This window comes from Aptenodytes patagonicus, chromosome Z (assembly GCF_965638725.1).
Source record: "Aptenodytes patagonicus chromosome Z, bAptPat1.pri.cur, whole genome shotgun sequence".
In the NCBI taxonomy this organism is placed as follows: Eukaryota; Metazoa; Chordata; class Aves; order Sphenisciformes; family Spheniscidae; genus Aptenodytes; species Aptenodytes patagonicus.
Genome location: NC_134982.1, coordinates 1,056,221 through 1,077,079, shown reverse-complemented (window position 1 = coordinate 1,077,079; position 20,859 = coordinate 1,056,221). Strand labels below are relative to the sequence as shown.

The 20,859-nt window shown below is 38.9% G+C and overlaps 1 protein-coding gene across 8 annotated transcripts; it reads right to left on the bottom strand.

Annotated features, from left to right (window-relative positions):
• Window positions 1–404: 404 nt before the first annotated feature.
• On the bottom strand, window positions 405–20,742 carry LOC143172328 (thioredoxin-like protein 1). Of its 8 annotated transcripts, none has more exons than XM_076361618.1 (9): window positions 20,534–20,696; window positions 18,153–18,249; window positions 16,864–17,037; window positions 13,206–13,328; window positions 12,758–12,827; window positions 11,964–12,136; window positions 9,044–9,148; window positions 2,598–2,634; window positions 405–2,085 (listed from the first exon to the last, which is right to left on the bottom strand). In XM_076361618.1, exons 1-9 carry the CDS (start codon window positions 20,629–20,631, stop codon window positions 1,979–1,981), a joined length of 984 nt encoding a protein of 327 aa, XP_076217733.1. In that variant the 5' UTR covers window positions 20,632–20,696; the 3' UTR covers window positions 405–1,978. The 8 variants fall into 8 exon arrangements, 6 of the variants coding, with proteins under 6 accessions (XP_076217733.1, XP_076217738.1, XP_076217736.1 ...); XR_012997328.1 differs by lacking the exon at window positions 2,598–2,634 and adding an exon at window positions 7,002–7,253 and having other exon boundaries at window positions 1,911–2,085; window positions 20,534–20,742; XR_012997329.1 differs by lacking the exon at window positions 2,598–2,634 and adding an exon at window positions 6,809–6,862 and having other exon boundaries at window positions 1,911–2,085; window positions 20,534–20,735.
• Between the last annotated feature and the right edge of the window lie 117 nt (window positions 20,743–20,859).

Genomic DNA, 20,859 nt, shown 5'->3' with positions numbered 1-20,859 from the left:
CCCGAACGAACGTCAGCCTTAGGATATATAAAAAGTAACGAACTGATTTAACCTAACAGCAGTGGACGTTAGTCATCTGTAGCTTGGACTAGCAAATAATTTCAATTATCATAGCCTCTGCATTATCTGAACACAAGCAGCATTATGGTTCCCTTTTAGGACTCCTACTCAGTCACGAGAGAGATCAACTTCTCAGTGTGACCTTCCCCGTTAAGAACAAAACCCAAGAACCCCAGGCCAAGCAGCTGCATTGCAAGCACTCAGCCTGCGAGATCCACGTGCACCCGGGAACACCACGTAAGGGTAATGCCACTTAAAAAGACAGCATTGCATCATAACTTCAGGTTTGTGATTTTTAGCTCCTTGTGCATAATTCTACCCCATCTTCCATTAAGTGAAACATGTGACGGTTACCTCTAAACATTTATTTAGATCTATGTACATAGGATCATTATGGAAGGTATGCATCATGCAACCAAGGAAATCACAGAAGAGTCTCATAAACAATATAAATTTGACTAATCTTTTACAAAGATGAGAATCACTAGGTTATCAAATCTCTCAGGTATAAATATTATGAGGTAAGCAATACTTAAGATGAGGCACTTAAACAATAACCCAAAAGGTAATTAGTGTACAAAATTATAAACAGGAACAGTTATTCATATTGCCCTCAGTTATATTTAAAAGTGATTTATATTCTATATACACAGTGTGTTACATGCCTTACACCCCCCTGCTGAAGCAAAACATTGAGGAAGTACGAAAGAAACCAAGTCATCATCGCATGCCATCGACTATAAAACAGGTAGGTGAGTATCCTGGAGTACACAGTGATACTGTGAAAAAACAGCGCCTCTCGGAAAGAATGTTTTTCTAGACAATCCCCCGTTTTCTGCTTGGAGAAAATATCTATGCTAACAGAAAGTTAACTTGGTATTAACATACAAATCTGCCAAGCCAGAAGAGAACCACCCTACTGTGTTCAAGGAAGGAATGCCAATTAGGACAGGATTTAAGCCTTAGTGGGATTTATGGTAATTAGAAATGTAACAAATTCAACTTTACAGAGAAATTAATTATGCCAATTAAAACACTTAGCAAGTTTTACTGGGAATTTCTACAGTATTATACATATATGGTGCTGATCAATGCCCGATTTATTAAAATTACTTAGGGCACCCTTCCAAGAAAATTTACCAAAGTAGTATAGGAATTCCAATTAAGATGTAAAATTAATATTTGCAATAAATATTTCCTTATCAGGATCCAGAGAGAGGAAAACAACACCCAATAAAAGAAAGAAAGCATTTATGTTCAGGTGGGGTGCATAAACATCTAAATCCCCATAACTGCACAGCTTGCTAGAGTTTGCCTGGGAAACGAGGTCAATATTCTCTAATAATATTAAAAAACCCAAACACTTTCAAAAGACTCAAGAATTCTCACTGCCAAACAGCTTGCATCAGCATGCCGTTTGTAACAAATCTGCAGGTTAATGGCATGGTAACTTATAATATGCTTCCTCCTCCGATGCTTTTTGAGGTGGGGAGGGAAATGGAAATTTCCAGAAGAGGTGAAGTTATTCCTATCCGAGAAGTAGCTGTATTTTGTGGGAACAATGACCCCAAGTTCACCTGATCTTATAACAAAGTAGCTCGGATTTTATTTTAGATGGCCTTCAGAGACCATCTATGTTTTACTTATATTTGACATTTTAAACTGAACAAATGCAAGCTACATTATGTCTTCTGTTTCTAAAGATAAGCCAGCTGAGTTTTGAAGTTTAAATGGAACAAAGTAAGAGCCACAGTTACTAGAGTAACAAAATTAAACTTGGCAAAAGTAATGAATTTTATTTACAAATACATGTACGAGGATTACAACAGAAACACACTAGGGAAACTCCATCTCAACAAAAGCAATGATTTATTGGTAATGGCATTAAATGAAACAGATTGACAGTCTCTGGTTATGGTCAAGCAATTATCCAGGAGTTGTAGATAAAAGTGAAGATCTCTGATTGTGATAAGGCCTTCCAGTGTCTTTTGCATCCTAGTGGCTCTCTCCTTTTTTGCCAACTACCTGATAAGAGAAAAAACCAGAAACAACGTTTAACCAAAAAAGTCCCACCAAGTATTTCTTAAAGTAAGTCTCAAAATAAACAAGTGCAACTGAATTTTCAACTAAGTTAATGCATTTAAGCATGCATTATTGTCGCACTTGCAGAAGCTGCAAATCCCTCTAAAGGGTTAAGAGGGATGCAAGTCACACAAGAAACCTTATCTTTAGTAGTCATACAGACAGCAGAACATCAGTCTTATTTTGAGAAGAGTCACAAGACAGTAACTGCAACAGAACAGACCACACTTAAAAACGTGTGTTATATACCAAGCATGCAACCTTAATACACTATATAAAATAGTATAGCGGGAAGAGAACCACTGAGTGCTGAAACATAAGTTTGTTCATTTCCCTTGGCATCCTTGCCATGTACCTCACTGAGAACATTTACCTTACAACGCAGCTCAAACCTATAAAGAAATCCGGAAGTCACCTGATTTTCAGTTATTCCTTGTCAAAACGTTACTCCTTACCAAGTCTCCTTCCAATCTCCAATTCTGCAAACTCCACCTGGAATCAGAGTCAGCTTAGTGCTTCCCTTTTCTGAAAGGGCCACTGCCACCAGCCTTTGGTGAGCCCATTTGCCAGCCAACAGCAAGCGTGACTCCAGCACTCTATATACTGCTACACAGGTTTAAAGTTAGCGTAGTTCACTGCAGAAGGGTATCCAGTCCCCTTCGTTAAGATAACTGAACGCAAAATCCTGAGAGCAGAAAATGATGCCATTTTAGTCACTTTTCTGAAAAGACTCAGACATAATTCTCGTGCTCTTGCAGACCCTTGGAAAAAATATCCATTTATAAGCCAAACCAAAATAAAAAGAAAATGAAGTCTTAAACTTTAAGACTTCAAACTGCAGGGGAGATCTTGGGCAAGGAACTGATTCCCAATTCATTTCCATCTAACTAAAGAGCAGCACTTACGGCTCTGACAAGGTGTAGTCAGAATTCACATGACCGTAGATTTGAAGATTACACTAATGGAGCATAGAATTTCCCATTACTACTCATAATAATGCTGAAAACGAAGGAGTAAAACCTTTCTTGTATTCTAACCAATTGACTCCTATAGCAAATGTGTTAAGTATTAATGACCTCTGCAGTTAAGTGACAATATACCACGCAAGATTCATACGGTCAATAGTGAAATACAGAACTAGGGGGAAAAACAAAACAAACAAAACCCAAAACACCCACAGCCCTGAACTAGGGGAGTCTCATGGACCCGCTGGAAGTATTCTTCCCGATCCTTCCCTTTTTTTTGTTTCTTGTCAAACTTCAAGAGGGAGAATTTTTCACTAACTTAGCTGACCAAAAGCAGCTGGGTATCACCATCACAAAATAATTGAGGATCTACTGATGAAAAGTACTTTTAAAGACCATTTTCACCTCCAAGGAACCCTTGACCAGGAGCATTTACCAAGCTGTAAATTCAACCTAATGCCTAAGGTCAGGAAAATTCCAATCTGACAATGTGAGGAAAGAAGAAAAAAAAAATCAGAAGCCCAATCACTTGCATTAAGATCCAATTAATCAAGTTAAAAAAAAAAAAAGATAGTTAAACTTGTCAAGAAGCAATATTTATTCTTTGTGTGTTTCCAAAGCACCAAACTGTGTTCACACACAGATTAAGAAAAAAGAAAAAAGAAAAAACACAGTTAAAATATTAAAGATTAGGTGTTAGCAAGTGTGGAACATCAATGAAAAATATTGCTATACCAGTCTGAGGCAGAAATTGACAACTCGCCCATGTGTATTATCTGTGAAAATCAATCACACTGATATGGATATTTTGTCATCACAGGTCAAAGAAACCCATTTTCCGACCATCCCACTCCACCTTCCCAAAAGGAAACGCGCTATTTAAACTTAAACCAAACAATTGTCATCATTCTTTTCTCTGAAGTAGATCCATTTTCCTACCTTTTGCAGAAAAAACTGCCATCTAGTGCATTCTAAGGTGGTGGTTACAGCCTGTAATTCCCACACAAAAGATGATGGTTTTGGAGCAGGCTTTTCTTCAATCATTTGGCTTTTTCCCCAAGCATCAGTCCAGAGCCTGACAGTGAAGAAACCACAACCAACTCTACGGTCTATTACCAAGAATAGGACTGGAAACACTTTATTACTGAACCTCCTGGAGCAGAGTTGGCTTTGTTTGTGTGTTTTAAACACGCATAAAAAGGTTGAGCAAGGGAAATTAGTAGGATGCTGTTGGAGAACCCTAATCAGGCCACATATGTACACTCACCAACTCCTCACTGCGTCTTCCCTGAGCAGGTGCCCAGTGCCACTAGAGGGACAATAAAGAGTAGTACTTTGCAGCCCATTCTGGCTTGCCTACTACCTACTGAAGGGTCACCACAAAGAACACTAAGCTCCAATAAGATACTAAAAAAGAGTCAAGTCTTGGTAGAGCATTTCACAAGCTGCATCTCAAACAGCTTTACAAAATTCAGTACAGGCTGAAAAATTAGTTACAGAAAATAATTTGTAAGAGTACTGTATGATATGCCTTTAAAATGTCAAGTTCAGGATAACAGTGGGATAGAAATTTGTTAAGACTGAACGGTAAAGAGAAGTGTTTAAGGTAACATTTGGAGTGGGGAATGGAGGGGAAAGATGAGTTCATGAGTCAGAAGATAGAGAAGGCTATTCCTGATGGTAGAAGGTGCAGAGAAGGTGGCTCTTGCATCAGTGCTGAGATTGTAGAAAGCGTGAAAGAGATGCTAGATGAGCAGAGGGAGCAAGGAAGGGAGTAGTGCAAGACCACTTCAATCTTATTATTACTTTTTAATTTCTTCTGCCTTTTTAGTTCTTTAGAAATGGGAAGTTAAGCTGAAAAAACAAACAAACAAAACATTACAAGAAAAAAAAAAGCAGCAGCATGTAGTGCATATAAGCAGTTATGAATAGAAAGAAAGCCTTCACTCAAGAGGGGACAAAAAAATATCCCACAACCTGTCGATACTCATCTATGCCCCAACCTCAAAACTAAGCAGCGGTATGTTTTATTTATTAATACCAGAAATAAACAAGAACTATGTTGGACATCAATGGTTGCATGCTCTTCCAAAAACAAAAGCATGTTTACAGGTTCACCACACGGTTCACAGGAACCTAGCTAATACTAAGCTATCAATCAATAGCAAAACACCCACAGAACTTGTACCTTTACACTTCTAGCTGTCTGCCCCACAAAGCAGTCCAACTGAGCATCTTTAAGCATCAGAAGCAAATCTCAAATGCAATCTACTACAACTCAAACGCAGTCTACTGTAGTAGTTTGCATGATCTGCCTTAAATCAGACCCTGTGTGGCCAAGAAACAGCAGCATAAACACTTCTAGTGTTAAGGATATTTTTTAAAAACAAACATGCCTTTAAAATCAAGCTTTTCCAAAAGCACTTCAGAATATATTAGATATGTATAAGAAGGGAATATTCATCCTAGTCCTCCGCTGTTGAGGGCCTCTTCATTTAAATAGGGCAAAGAATAGGTCTCTCCCCACTACTCTCTGTGCTTAACTCACTACGCTGCAGTCAGTTCTAAGCAGGAATTTTTTCCTTGGTGTCCCCCTTTGCCACCATTCCAAAGACTTCCCTCCTCCCCAGAGGATAAAAATCAAGTTGTGCAAGGAGCAGGATACACACAACATACTAAAACAAGTTTTAAAGCAGCTTTTATAACTTTACTCACTCAATCCAGCAATACCAACTGCATGCAAGAAAATGAAAGAAGTTTTTTACAGCGAGACCAATCATTCACTGGAACAGCTTCCACAGGGACACAGCCGAGTCCCCATCGCTGGAGGTTCTCAAGATGCGATTGGACAGAGTGCTAGGTAACCTCATCTAGGCTGCCTTTCCCATGCAAGGTTGGATCAGGTGATCTTCTGAGGTCCCTTCCACCCTGGGCTGTTCTGTGATTCTATGTATGTCCAAACTAACTTGAGGCCAAAATCACCAGTGAAGGACTGACTTACCTACACCTGCTTAGCACTTCTGTTATTTTTCAGAGTAGATGAATTTCAGCTTTCTATTTGATAGTATAAGGACTGGAAACAATGCCTCATTTATATTAAACACATGAACTGACTCCCTGATCAAGAAGAGGTGATTCTTCTTACAGCCCTGTTGGTGTTAGCAGAGCACCACATGAGCAAACGTGAGTTTTCAACTGTCTGAAGGACATGGGAGCTGCAGTTATGCACCTTAATAATCAACAGCTGAGTGGTAAGCTGCTGTAACTAAAAGTGTGCATTCACACACCCCAATTGGGAAGCAAAATACATTAGCCTGAACCTTAGCAGAAGTCATTCAAACCAATGCGTTGTTTTTATTTTTTACTTTGAAACTGAACATGCATACAATCAACTGAGCAGCGATGTGATCAATCATAAAAACATGACTGGAATCACATTCATGTCCACTTCCTAAGTCAAGCCCTTCAAATAAGATATTTAACAGATTCTTACAAACACTTCTCAAACTCAGGGAAAAAAGCATTCCCCCATCTTGTTAATCATATTGCAATACTATTTCTATCACAATTAGAAGAGAAATATGAACAGTAGAGACAGACTGAGATAAGGGAGTGAGACAGATGAAAGCAGTGAGGAGTAGTGTGGGTAACTACTCAAGGAGATGAAAAGAAAAATAAGGTTTCCCAGTTAATCTACAAACCTAAATATAATTAATGCCCAACGCTATATTAAGGTTTCATAACTGACAGGATCACTGGAAGAGAGGAAACAAAAGTTAAAATTCTTAAGAGCACTGCAACTCTGCCAGACTACACATCCCATTTGCTACGATGAAATATTTTAACAGTCTAATATTAAAACTACATGTTCAGGAAGCAAAATAGGAATATTACATATAGCGTTGATAAGTATCTGAATTGAGACAGGATTAGCCACTTCGTAACCCAGTAACGCCTGCTCCTCTATTGAAGGCCGTTCTGACCAGTTCCTTCACATCCTGACGTTAGCAGTACAATGCTAACACCGTGGGACTGTTTGGTTCATACACAGTCTTGTAGGTTTGCGCCCCTTCCCCTTCCATTTAAATGGACGTCACAAGACACAAAGGCACACTCCTTGATGGTGCCAAGACATTCACCTGCAAACTTTAAGGAAACCAAAATTGTTAACTGGCATAGCATTTACCAGGCCATACAGCAGCTTCCAAGCATCCACGCTGCATCTAGAACAGAGATTTGTAAATCCCCTCTAACTACAGTAGAGGGCTGAGATGCCTGGAGATCCATGCTATTTTTAATGCCTTTATAGGGTTGCGTGAGGGCATGTGTGAATTAAAAAACCCACTCCCCACACAAACACTGACTAGAGCTCAGACTGTTAACAGCAGTCAGTTTCACACTAAGGCAGTACTTCAGTACTGTGTCCACCAAACTAACATTCTGTCTGTCCATGCAACTTAAAATACTGTAGGAAACATGTTGTGCAGGCTCAACACTAGTCTCAAACCCATGTTACATTCTACAAAAAAAACTGAATTGCTTTACCAAGTGCACCCCAATCAGGATTATCAATTAAAAAAATAAATCACTACTTTAACAATCAGAAGGTCAGGTTTAAAGAGTGCACCTGTTGAAAATAAACTCTCAGTACTATGGAAAGCACAACTAATTTACAGAGTTTACAGAGAACCAAAAGTGAGACAGAGATCAAATACTGAGTCAGAGTCCCATCCCCTCACAACAATACTAGAAAGTACTGCAGATTAACAATGTTAAAATAGTAATTGCACAACTCATTGCAGGGGATGCCCTAATACCACAAGTACTGACAAAAAAGCCGTATAAAACAGAAAGTGTAAGCAGACTGTAAATCAATTAACGTATTTCTAGTTTTGGAAGAATTGGAAGTGCTACATTAGGGAGGTCTAGAATTGATAGCCAGTTAATTTTAGTACATTAGAACAACTTTTTCAGTGACTTCTAGTTTCACTGAAAGGCAGCAGAACTTGTTAAACTTCCATTTAACAACTTATTACCTGCAAAGATATTATGTTTTAAATGTACAAGTTAAGATCAAGTTTTGACATTAAAAATTCCAAGTACGTGACATGTTGGTGAGTGTCAGTGTTTTTAACCTTCTGAAGTTACAGATTATTTGTATAATAAATTCTGTGGTGCTTTCCATGTTACTGGTCACCTACACAGTAGTTTGTAGGCAGGTGTTACAGCAGTATGTGCCCTTTTATAAAGGCTAGTAAGTTTTAAAGCAGTTTATTTTAAAAGACTTACTACATTTTGAAAAAGTTGTAAGTAGCTTTGAAGTTTCAATCCTTTCAAACCTGTTTCACATTCTCAAAAAAAAAATCAAGAATTGAGAGTGCCTTATTGTTCAGCACTAGTGTTACAGTATGACTTTAGACATGTTTGCTTCTTCATTTCCTCTTTAAAAAGCAGATATGTTTAATATAACAAGACAACTTGTGACCAAATATTTTTCAGATCTCAAGCTTACTTAATGCTGCCCAGTGAAAAAATCCTTCAAAGTAGAAGTCAAGTCAATCACAAGGAGTCTGTTTAATTTGTACATGCAATTGCTTCTCTGCTTCCTGAACACCATCAGAAAGCAAGTTTCAAAAATCAAGACATAAATCTCACAGCTGTTAAAAAAACCTCAATGTTGTCTATAATGTATGTAACTTGACAGGCCCTCAAGTTTTCATATATACACATTCTTATCTGTTATTTTTACAAAGTTGATGAACAAAAGCTTGTAAGCAAGACCAAAGATCTGTAAGATAAAGCTACACATTTTCTTTTGGATGCCAAAACCACCTGAAGTTGTGGAACTGTAGCAACAACTAAGTGTACTTGTTCCATCAACCCATTTTTGAATAGGTTTGAAACGTTCAAAAGTGCGTTTAAGAAAGAGGACTCACTCGCTTGAAGTCATTCATATTTGTTGCTTGGACTGGAGTTCCAATAAACGTGAAGTATGTAATTCTTGTTGTCTCTTCATCACCATGATTGGATTGGACAAACAACTAAAGAAAAAAAACCCAAACACGAGTTAAGGTAAACTGTTCATCCCTGAATTAATACATAAAAGCGCTAGGTGCCCAAGATTTTTGAACTAACCAAATTAACACTTTTTCCAATTATAAAAACCTCTGCAACCTTTAGAGAAGCTACTATCCTCTTATTTTAAATAATAATGATTATATAGAATGCTATTATTTTCATGATAGTTTGTTACAACACCCACACAGCTTGGATTTTCCCAGCTTCCACTTTCGACCCGAGACCACATTCAGCAAACAAAAACAGGATCTAAGAAGTCACAATTCACTATTCACTGGAATCTGGCTTGAACTAAAGTAAATATCAATTTAACTGACTTGCTGAAGCCCCTAAGACTATTCATGTGTAGTTTACTACTACAGCTTGCATAATTATGTGTTTTACAGCATGAATACTAGATCTATGAAGTTATTTTAGGGTTTCAAACAAATATCAAGCTTCTTTTGAAATATGAACTAAGGAATTATTGCTGGAACCTTTTAAAGTAGACAAATGAAAGAACAATTTTTTGCATGAAGTAGTATTAGTAAGGAACTTGGGAGCTAGAAGAGCAATGAGGTGTTTATGGATCTTTCCACACTTTATTGTGAGCATGGAGAAAGAAGGAATGAGAAAGAAAGCAAGTAGTGGCATCAGGAGCAGAGGGAAAAAAAAAAAAGGAGAGGGAGGACAACAGGTGGGCAAGGGACAGCATGCATCACGCCCTTTCCACAAGCCATAGTCAGTATCTGTGAAGATGCTCTTTCTGCCTCAGAAATTGCCTGTGCCACAGACCACGAAACACTGGAGGGTACGCATCACTACATGCTTGCCCTATACTTAGAAATTTTTTTGTGACAACACAGGATGCTTGCAAGTGCATGGTAAGCAAGATGGACTGCTGATCTAGACCAGTACAGACATTCAGCCCTCCAAGTGGCTTCACTGTATTTGGAAGACTGTGTACTTTCCTATACAAACAAGATGTATGGAAGGTGAGGGTTGAAATGCTGAATAAAGCACTCTTCAGACAGAAAGAAACAGAAGAGCATGTCAAGGACCGACTTTTGTCAAACAGAGGTGAACCGCAGCGTGTTCAGAGGTTCTGTCTCAGTAACAATATGAAAAGTTCAAAAGTACAGAGAAAACAAATGCCACTGAAGTAGCAGTAATGAAGAGAAGCACACAACAAATGGGGAAAAACAGCATTAGATATGGTGAATTATATGGATTAGAAACTACAGGGTATAGAATTAATAATAAAAAAATAGGTAAGTTAACTAACAAACCTAGCAGTGATATATATATATATATATATATATATAAAGTACAAACTTGCTAATACTGACATGGAAATGTTCAGTAAGTATTTCTGATTATACATGGCAGAAAAGCAGGACAATTTGTGTCTATGACAACCATGCCTCCTCCAGTTCATTAGGAACCAAATGGAAGATTTTTATCCACAGGACTATGTAAGCGAGCAGAACTATCACCCACACTGAAAAGCCAGGCGGTGGACAAGATGACTGGCCATCTCATTTTTAGGAGGTCTTAAATACAGAATCCAGGTTTAGCTAGGAAACAAGGGGAGTGTTACTGCAATGCCCACATGTAAAGACTGCAAACAAGCAGAACATCTATTTAATCACCTTATCACTTGTATGGTGTTTGCACATCATCCTGTCTAAAACTGACACAGGGTTTTATTAAAGAACAAATACGTAACTTGTCCTTGTCAGCACAGCTTTGTAGAATGTAAGCCTACGTGACCAATCTCCATTTCATTTGGAGGAGGATAAAGGTGGTCGCATTTAAATAATTGCTAGTAAAACATTGCTAAACATGAAAGTAGCTGACTGATCTAAAATGCAGTCCAACAATAGTAATTCAGAAGTTTACCAGAAACCTTTTTATATGAGAAAGTGTGATGAAAAGATTGAGGGTGGATCAATGTTTTAGAGTTACCTGTAACTCATAATAAGCTGGTGATTTCTGTGGCCAGCCCACTAAAATACAGTTTAATTCAATCAACTCTAAGTCCATACATTTGCAAATGCGTAATTCAGGCCATGAAAAGCATTTCCATAGAAAACAATTCAGGGGTCATACTGGAAAAAACAGTTCAACGCAATACTGCAGGAAACAAGGCTAGTGCAGCACCAGGATGATGCCAAGCATAAAGCAATTCCAGCATCAATTTAGTCATCACACGTACTGCACTAGAACCTGTATTTTTAAAGTGGAAGGGAAGAAACTGCACCTGCATTTAAGAGTCAAAAACCCTATGTGAAATCTGTGGAAAGTCTCTTACAGCAAGAGAATTAGAGAGCTCATTAGAAGACAAAGGTGCTTTGATTACAGCATTTAAGAACCCTCACAGAGAGCAGGTACAGAGTTTAAAGACATTGCAGCTACTTCACTTGATACTCAGAGAATTCTGTCATTTCTGCAATCAGATTACTGAGAAACTGGATTCCTTGCCTCCTCAACTCTTCAAATGAAGACAAGATGCCTTTCAAGAAGGTAGTTAGTAAAAACCAAGTTGTGTTAAACAGCACACTAGCTCATGAAGAGGTGAAAGCGAACCTTAGGTCCCATACTAGGTCAAGAAACCTTGCATGCACACGGCCTTGTCTCACCTTAAATTCCTGAAATACTTCTGGCATAAATATACAGTATGCAATCCGCAGAGAGAAACTAAGAACATTTACAGTGAAATCAACAAACAGGCAGAGTGCTTTAAAAGCCTATGAAGTTTTCAGCCTGCACAGACCTCAGAACAGAAACTTTACTTACAGTTACACTGTTAACATTCTGAAATTTTACATAGCGAAGCTGGACAATACCATCTTCTTTAATGTCATCTGGTGTCAGCTCCAGGGCTTGAGTTGGTTCACTTCTTTCTGCTTCTTCAAAATCCATAGATCGAGGAAGGTTGATAAAGATTTTTATGTACTTCGGACCTTGCCCTGTGTTAAAATATAGGAGTGGTATTCCATTGTTTAAATATATTTTCAAAATGCTGCTTGAGAAGCCCTCGCTTATCACAGTCTCTAGACACCACTCAAGGATGGCAAGAGCTTCTATAGTTCTATTCTCTTATCTGCCAATCCTACATCACCCTGGATATTGAAGGACATCCAAAGTTGTACTACTCGTCCACATGTCAGAGACAGAATTCTACAAAAAAATTCCAATAATAAAAAGTCTAAAAAGAATAGTTTTGCTGTGTCATAACACTGGAACATTTTATGTAATTTTCTAATGTAAACTGAGTTACCATAAAAACTAAGCTATACCTTTCAGTAGCTCTCACATTAATTCTTGAATTAAATGTAAGTTTCTCTTTGCAGCATATCGAACTATAGTAAATGCTTGTATTTGTGTCATACCAAATACCCATGCATGAGGTCAGTGGAAAATGAATGAGATAATTTGTTATGGAATTAATTTACAAATGTACTGAAGCTGCTGTGGGATTCTCAGAAGGTGAAAGGTTCCAGGGACAACAGTGTCATTTTTAGAAAATTCAGCTAAACATGGGCAAAACTTTGGTTTCAAAGATATGATTAAACAGACACTTCACTCACCGTTATCTGGCCCCTGAAGTTTCATAGAATAAAGCTTGACAGGTTGACTAAAAGCTACAGTAATAAGCAGCTGTGAAGAAAAAAAGTTGCTGTTAAACACTGTTTTCTTCATTCTTAAAAACAAACATAGCATACCAATTAATTAGAAATAAGTCTGAGCTTTGAAATAAAATTAAGTACTTACCTTCACTATATTCCACACATGCACTAGTCTGTCACTTTAAAATATCAGCAAATGCTACTCCGCTTGGAATTTTTTCCATACATAAAGGGATGTGAAACTGGAAATGCTAAAACTACCTTTGTATACTAATTTTACTTACATCCTACCACTATCTCCCACTCTTACTTACACTACCATAAGAACATAAAGTAGGCAAGTTCGTAAAAAAATGCTTGCAGACCAGACCATCATTGAAAACATCTCATTTAAAAATATCTACTGTACCTGCTCATCACAGTCTGATTCCAAGTAGGTAGAGTCTTTACGTAAACAATTATCAAATCCGTGCTCATCACTCTCATTAAGACATTCACAGCCGGCTTTATTGATAAATGGCATTAAATCCATCTGAAAGTAAAAGCAAGAGCATTGCTGAGTGCACAATAAGTGCGCCATGAACTCATCTGGGATTAGTAAGCATTGGAATGAATGAAATTCTTCACTCAACAGATTAAAATAACAAGACACACAGAAAACCTCAGGGGCTTATATCAAAAGACACTACAAAAAAAAACTATGAATGCTATAGTAATCGGATGTATCCTGTTCATAACTGAACAACATTTTTCCCCTCCATTCAAAATCCCGCACCCCTGGTACGCATGCTTGCCATTCTGTGAATAAGAAATTGGGCACAGGGAGAATTTTCAGATACTCTTTTGATAAACAAGACTACAGTATCATAAGTCACACCACAACACAGACAAACTGACATTAGACCTGGAGCTATGATCAACTTAAGAGAAAAAAAAACAGAAATGGGCCTCCCCAAAAATATACTACATATTGCAGAACAAATTAAAAGACCACCACTATAGTTCTTACCAGGCTTTATATGCAAAGCTAGTCTTACTTTACTTCTTTTTCAGCACTGTATACAAATTAACTTTATGAAACCTTTTCCTACTCCTTTCTCCATATACTTTGGTAAAAAACACAGAACAACAGAAAACAGAAGCTACGCTATTCACCATGAACCAGTTTGTTTTACTGCTCAGCTCTTTCGTAAAGGGTCCAACTAAAAGCTGTAACATATAGGCATTCTCAGATTAAAGCAGACCGCTATTCATGCTCCAAGCCATTTAAAAGGTGGTATTATTGCAGAGGCAGAATAATCCGTATCAATTTCCAGATAACCGGAATTTTCTGTCTGCAACTAAAGTAAACCAAGTCCAAATGAAGCACAATCAGATATGAAATACTTGATTTTTAGCCTGGCTTAAGGCCTGAAGACAGAGTATCAACATCTCACACCATAACAGTATAAATTCAAGATCAGTGTACAGTCATAGAACAGTCCAGACATAAGAAACTAAAGGAACTTTTAGGGTGACAACCCAAAATACCCTTCTTAAAGGCATATATTAGGTCCCAAATAATAATATACCACTCTTGAAAAAAGCACACACTAGCTTGACAATTACTGCACACGACAACTCAGGCTATAGCTTCACAGTACAAACAGAATCCGAAAACAGGCTGCTGAGAGAATACAACTCATTTCCTGTATGCCACTTTCCTTAGCTCTTCCAACTAGTTATTCTGAGAAAAAAAAATACTTATCCCCCTCCCAACATCCAAATGAAGGCTTAGCTTGCAACTCGCATGCTCAGTAAATACAAGGTAAGAAAAGAGGAGGAACACAGAGCTGCACAAGAGAATAAAGATACTTTCCTGGAGCCAAGGGCAGTTTGGGTCAAGCATATCCTAAAATAGCATTTCAGCCTACCACTTACAGGTCAAATGGAATTCCTGCTTGGCTCATACAGCCCTGAACATGCTCAGGATTTGATTCGTAGGGGTAAGACGCCACCTCCTACAAGATTAACTTTTAATAGAAGATGATGTGTTCATCTCAAAACCGATCTAACTAAGCAGACCTGAACTTCCTACTTGAATGATTTTCAGTGCATTTAAGACTCCAAAGCTAACAAGCTGAACCTTTGTCTTTTGACATTCCCATGACAAACCCAGATATATTATATCCCATTATAAATGTAAGTATCACATATAAAGTGAAGTGCAACACATGCCACGGAACAGCTAGCAAGTAGCTGAACTGTTAGAAATCCAAGTGACCCGTGCCCTTGCAGTTTATTTAAATGAGATATATCCAGCTGGATTTGTACCCTGCTTACATTTGCCTGATAGGATATGGCTAGCTATGAATTTAAAATACTTAACCTCCAAAAAACCTGGTTTTGCAACAACATAATTTTGGGTTCTATAGATACTCATCGCAGCTAAGTTTAACGTATTGGATTTGCTAATGCAAACTAATATGCACACTACAGCAACTAGCTAAGCACTGAACTGTGACATACCATTTAGGCGAAATGTAATACACCATGTAACTAACTGTGTTTACACTTTTGGTAGAACAATAGACTATCTCATTTAAGGAGTAATATTACACCAAGGATTGCTTGGAGAATACCACCTAAGACGACAGCTCTAGGAAAGTGTTTTGTCACATCAGGGTTCTCATTTACATGTGTTTGTTAGTACAGCTGTCAGATAGGCTTATGATTTGCAACACACAATTGCCTTCAGGTAACATGAAAACACGCAGAACACGGTGAAAATAATTTCCTGAGAGCACCAATATTTCTAAGTGGATTGCTCCTTACTGGAATTTTGGCCAAAAATTCAAGTATCCCTACAAAGTTTCCATTTACCTAGAAGACAGGGGCAAATCATGCAATGATAAAAAAACCTGTTCATGAATACCAATTTTTAAATTCTTTGAAAAAATGTTAAAATCAAGTTTTAGTTATGAGATATTTTGATGCAAGGTTTAAAAACCATTCAGTTGGAGAACATATAATTTAGAAATGTTCACTTTTCTTTTTTACAAATTACTACGAAGTTACAAGTTATTTACTTAGTTTACATTATCTGTGAATGCCTGATCAGTGATCACTGGAGTGATATGCAGTACCCCTACGGAAGCAAAATGATATGCATTAAGCACTAAATTGAAAGCAAGTTCACATTCAGCAAGAAGTAATTCTTGTATGCCGCTTAGACCAGGCACACAATCTTTTCCAAGTATTCCTGTGACATTTTTTACTTTATATATTTTTATATCCTTGTCATTCTTTTACAGGCAAGAAGAAACCTAAAGAGAACACTTGGTAGTACCATCCACTTTCGCAAACATTAGCAATTAGGCAAAAGAAAATATATAATGAGATATCATTTAACTAACAATAGCGTCCCAAAGGCATCCTATTTTCAGGGCAAGCTGCTATAGAGGAAGATGGAGCTGAACTGTTAGGAAGGTTAATTCCTTTGGCAACAGAGTCTCTCCCTTTTTTTTTTTTTTTTTAAGAGATGAAAGAAAGAGGATTAAAGAAAGGGTAGGGAGCAAGAAGAAAAAAGGAAACCCCCGAATGAACCTACCACCACATAAACAACAGAGAGGATTTCTTAAGGAACAATGAGAGCAACTTTTCAACATTTTTGACAACCATGTCTAACAACGTCTTTTCCCATGGACATTTTTACACTTTAAAAAACGTTTTGGGAAGACAGATCGGGATGCCTGAGAAGAAGAAAGCAGAACAAGCAGCTGCAGCAAGAAGTTCATCATAAAACATTAAATTCATTATTTTAATGACTAAGGGATATGCATGGAGATTTTTCTTAAAACATTTTACAATTCTATAACCATACTTACTAAATATGTACATGTTAATTTTTTAATTTTGTCTGAAAAAGGAAACCCAGACAAGCGATCTTCTCAGAGCCATGGGGAACCTGCAATTTTGCCTGAAGTATTATTATTTGACTTAGAGTATGTTTAGAAAGCAATAGGTATTTTTTTTTTAAACATTCAAGTTACACAAACATTAAAAAAATTATCTGAAGAGATGCATACATATCCTTTTGGGATATCTGTATCTTCACTGTTTCCAGGATCATTCTCCAGGTGCTGTTTAATTTTTTCTTCTAAACCTACAGCATCTGCTCCTTGATACTGGTCGATTCGCACTTTGTTTCGGAAAAACAGAAATGTCGGTGTTGCTGATATATTATTGGTAGCAGCTGTTCCCTAGAATGCATAAATTAGTTACAAGTATTACCTAAGAGTATTACCAATATTAGACAGAAACATTAGCTTGCTTCACCTAGATAAGAATGCACACACTAGATGCAGAAGCTACATCACCTCAAACATCACAAACAATATTTGTTATTTTATAAACAGCTTTAACTTGGACAACAATTTTAAGTTATTTTAAATTCTTCAGATCCTCCTAATCCTTTACATATTTGGGCATTCTTTGAATGGATTTCCCATTGTCAGTAGATTTGCTGGTACACCATAAAAATCATATTACTCATTTGCTCTCCAAAGTGGAGGACAGCTTAATTTAACACTTCTATTTTACAAGCTTTCTTTACACCTGCATTCCTCCCTCTCTCAAGCCACATTCATGCACACCCAGGAATTGCAGCCTGCTGCTGCAGAAGGTAAATTCCATTTGATTTCTACCTGTATTCATACCTGTTACGCACCCATAGTAGTTTTTCCAAAACTTCCCATAATTTAGTGTCATTTGCAAACATTGTTTCCACTTTGATGTTCATCTCTCTCCACTATAATTTGTAGTAATTCAAGACACTGCCTTTCAACATACCATTGTTAATTTTTGTTAATGACCCTTCAGTCAATCAATAGCTCACCTGCAACACTGTTGTCTGTTAAAAACAGTTGAGTAGTACTTGAGAGGAATCTAGTCCCACTAATCATATCAGTTTATTGTATTTTTCGTTTTGCTCAATAATTACACCAGTATTTGTTTGGAAAGACTTACTCTTTTTAATTCATACTGGTGCTATATTCTACATTCAACGGTATTATCTAAGTAGTACAAGCAGCAGGAACTGTCAAACTGTCTGTGCACTGCTTAAATGAAGGACCAGTTACCACAGTAGTAACTGCAAGAATACTTTTCTAAACAAAAATGTTGTTTGTTCACATCTTTGTGCATATCCTAATTTTGGAGAATTTTACAACATGGTTATTTGTGATTCACCAACCGTGTCAACAGCCGCAGGATACTACTCTTAGTATACTGTCTGAACAGTTTTTCTTCAAGTTTCCCATTCACTACATTATCTGCTCTTTCGCTTACAACTGAAAATATGTTTTTGAATACCAACCTGGCATTGATGCACATCTACCTCCAAAAAAGTTGCCTGGGGATATTTGTTACTCAGAGCATTGAAAGCTGGGGCTATCCTTAAACAAGGGCCACATCTGTGAAAACAACATACAGTTTAACTTAAGTCAATCTTTTTTTGAAAAACGTCTGCCCCAAATAGAATTAGCACATTCATGTTCTTACTGATATCCTTGGTACATGTAAAAATAACCTTCCTACCTGGCTGACAGATGGTGAGCAATCCTGGTGATACAATTAAGAATGACATTTAGAAAAACATCATGAAGTGTTAATTCCCACTTCCTCAGACAGCATCAATGTCACATGGTTAGCTTCACCTATTAATTAATACCAACTTCCTATTTTCCATCTAATGGGTTTAGCTCCAGCATCTATTACCGCAAGCCAAAGTCCTGCTAACTAAAGTGACATAAGGGAGGGCAAAGAGTTGCCTGCTTCTCCTGAAACAGCAAAAAACACTCTTAACAGAAAACTAGTACTAGCACTCCACATTACCTCCTATGAAAAAAATAGTATTTACAGTAAAATCTACATATGACTTGAAATATTTGACAGTAATAATGTATCAAACCTTTAGCAGGAATCATAAAATTCTTACTACAATAAATCTCACTTACTACAACTGTAACCAGTTGCTACCATATTTATTTGGCCCTGGTAGAACAGACCTGACTTCTGCTGACTTAACTGTATCACCTTGGCTGATAATATGTATTTATTAATTATTATACTTTTGCTGGCATATATGAAGTGTACAGATGCAACTATTCCTGCAAAGGAATACTCTCACAACTCAGCTTGCTGTGAAAGAAGCAATTAAAAAGCAAAACAGAAAAAAAACCCGAAACAAAACAGTAGAAACTCCCTCCAACAGCATATCAACACAGGCCGTTATCTAAAGCAGAGAGCTCTGTCAATGTGAATCTGCCAACACATATAGCTGCAAAACAGCACAGACAAGATCTGCTTCACCTTTCCTATTCTCTCCTGACAGAGGGTATGGATCCACCGCAGCATAGCAAGGCAAACTCACAGATATTTATACGTTAAGACATCGAGCCATTAATCTAACTGGAACCTAATATATCAGGTTGTCTGTAACCAAAATACTTTCCTGGGCACACGTGTACGCAGTATTACTGAGATCACCAACACCTCTACAGTTATGGGTGAAGTTGACACAGCTTAAAAAAAAAGCGCCCCAATCCCATAACTAAGCAGCAATCAGACATCAGATGCGTGTCTATGAATGCTTTTTTCAGTACCCATTCAGACACACAGCTCGTGATTCTTGTGGCCTCTTCCAAGTATAAACATCTTTCACAACATTAGACCTGAAGTCTTTTGAGCTCCAAACAGCCATTGGAAGTGGAATGGTTCAACTGTACATTTAAATAAGGGGTGGAAAGATGAAGAAAAAGAGTACGGGCATTAAAAGCTAGGACTTTGACAACAATGAGGAGCACTTTAAAGCCCAGGACCTCCAACACTATCGCTATTCTCCCTAATTCCACAGATTACTGTGAATAATTGAATTGCTGAGATTTCCTTTGGCCGCCAACTGAGCCAGATTACACTACATTTGTATTTCAAACCCCCATTGAGTAGGGAAAAAAAGGACATCTGCTTGCCCTTGGCAAAAAGGATGGGGATCCAGCTAAGTTTTATTAAGGCAGAAGATGCTTTTAACAGAAACCAAGAACGATGCAGTTCTCTCCACCCTCTCTCAACAGTGGCTTCCTGACCTGCAACTGGATTTTAAGCCAGCGTAGCGTCTGATCTCCTCAGAGCACCTGAAGAATGGCAGGTTCAGAGGGCAGGGGAAGTTGGCTCAGCTGCAAAAAGGTGAATTTAACACCAGAAATCGAAGCACCATTCTGATTCTATGACTACGCTTATATACTACAGACAGAGAGTGTCACTAACGTTGAAGAAACAATTAGTTCACGGCTCTTACCCGCAGCAGCTGGTTAGCGACCAAAATGATACAGCATTTTGCCAGCTAACTGCACTTCTCAAGTTTAAAACCTTGCCTCGCATCAAAATAAATAAAAATACCAAAACCCTTCTAGGCCCCCAGCGGGTCCCTCGCTCCCGGGGAGCCTCCTCAGCCCCAGACCAGGGCGGGAGCGGCAAGGGCGGCTGACGGGGCGGCGAGGAGACGCCTCCCGGTGGGTCAGGCCCCGCTCCCGCTCTCCGCCGCCTCAGAGGGAACGAGGCCGCGGCAGGGGGCCTGGGGGCAGGGGCGGCGCGGGGAGCGCCCCGGGGCGGCGGCCGCCGCCCCGGGGCGCTCCCCGCGCCGCCCCTGCCCACCGCGAAGGGAGCCCGTATCCCGCCCTCCTTCCCTCCCTCACTCACCCCCGCATGGTGAACTTCACCACGGCCAGGCGGGAACCGGCAGCGCTGAGCTCGGGCTGGAACTCGGTGTCGTTCGCGATCACCTTCACGCCCACCATCCTCGCCGGGCGGCGGCGGGGCCCGCGCTGAGGAGGGGGAGGAGGGGGCGGAGGGGGCGGTAGCGGCGGCGGCGCCGGCCTGCTATCTGCAGCGTCACGGCGGTGAAGGGGGCGCCCGGCATGCACCGCTCGGCTCAGGGCGCAGGCGCGCCCGCCACGCCGCTGCCAGCCCGGGCCCGCCGGGCGGACATCTTGAGGGCGGGGCGGGGCGGGGCGGGGCGGGGCGGG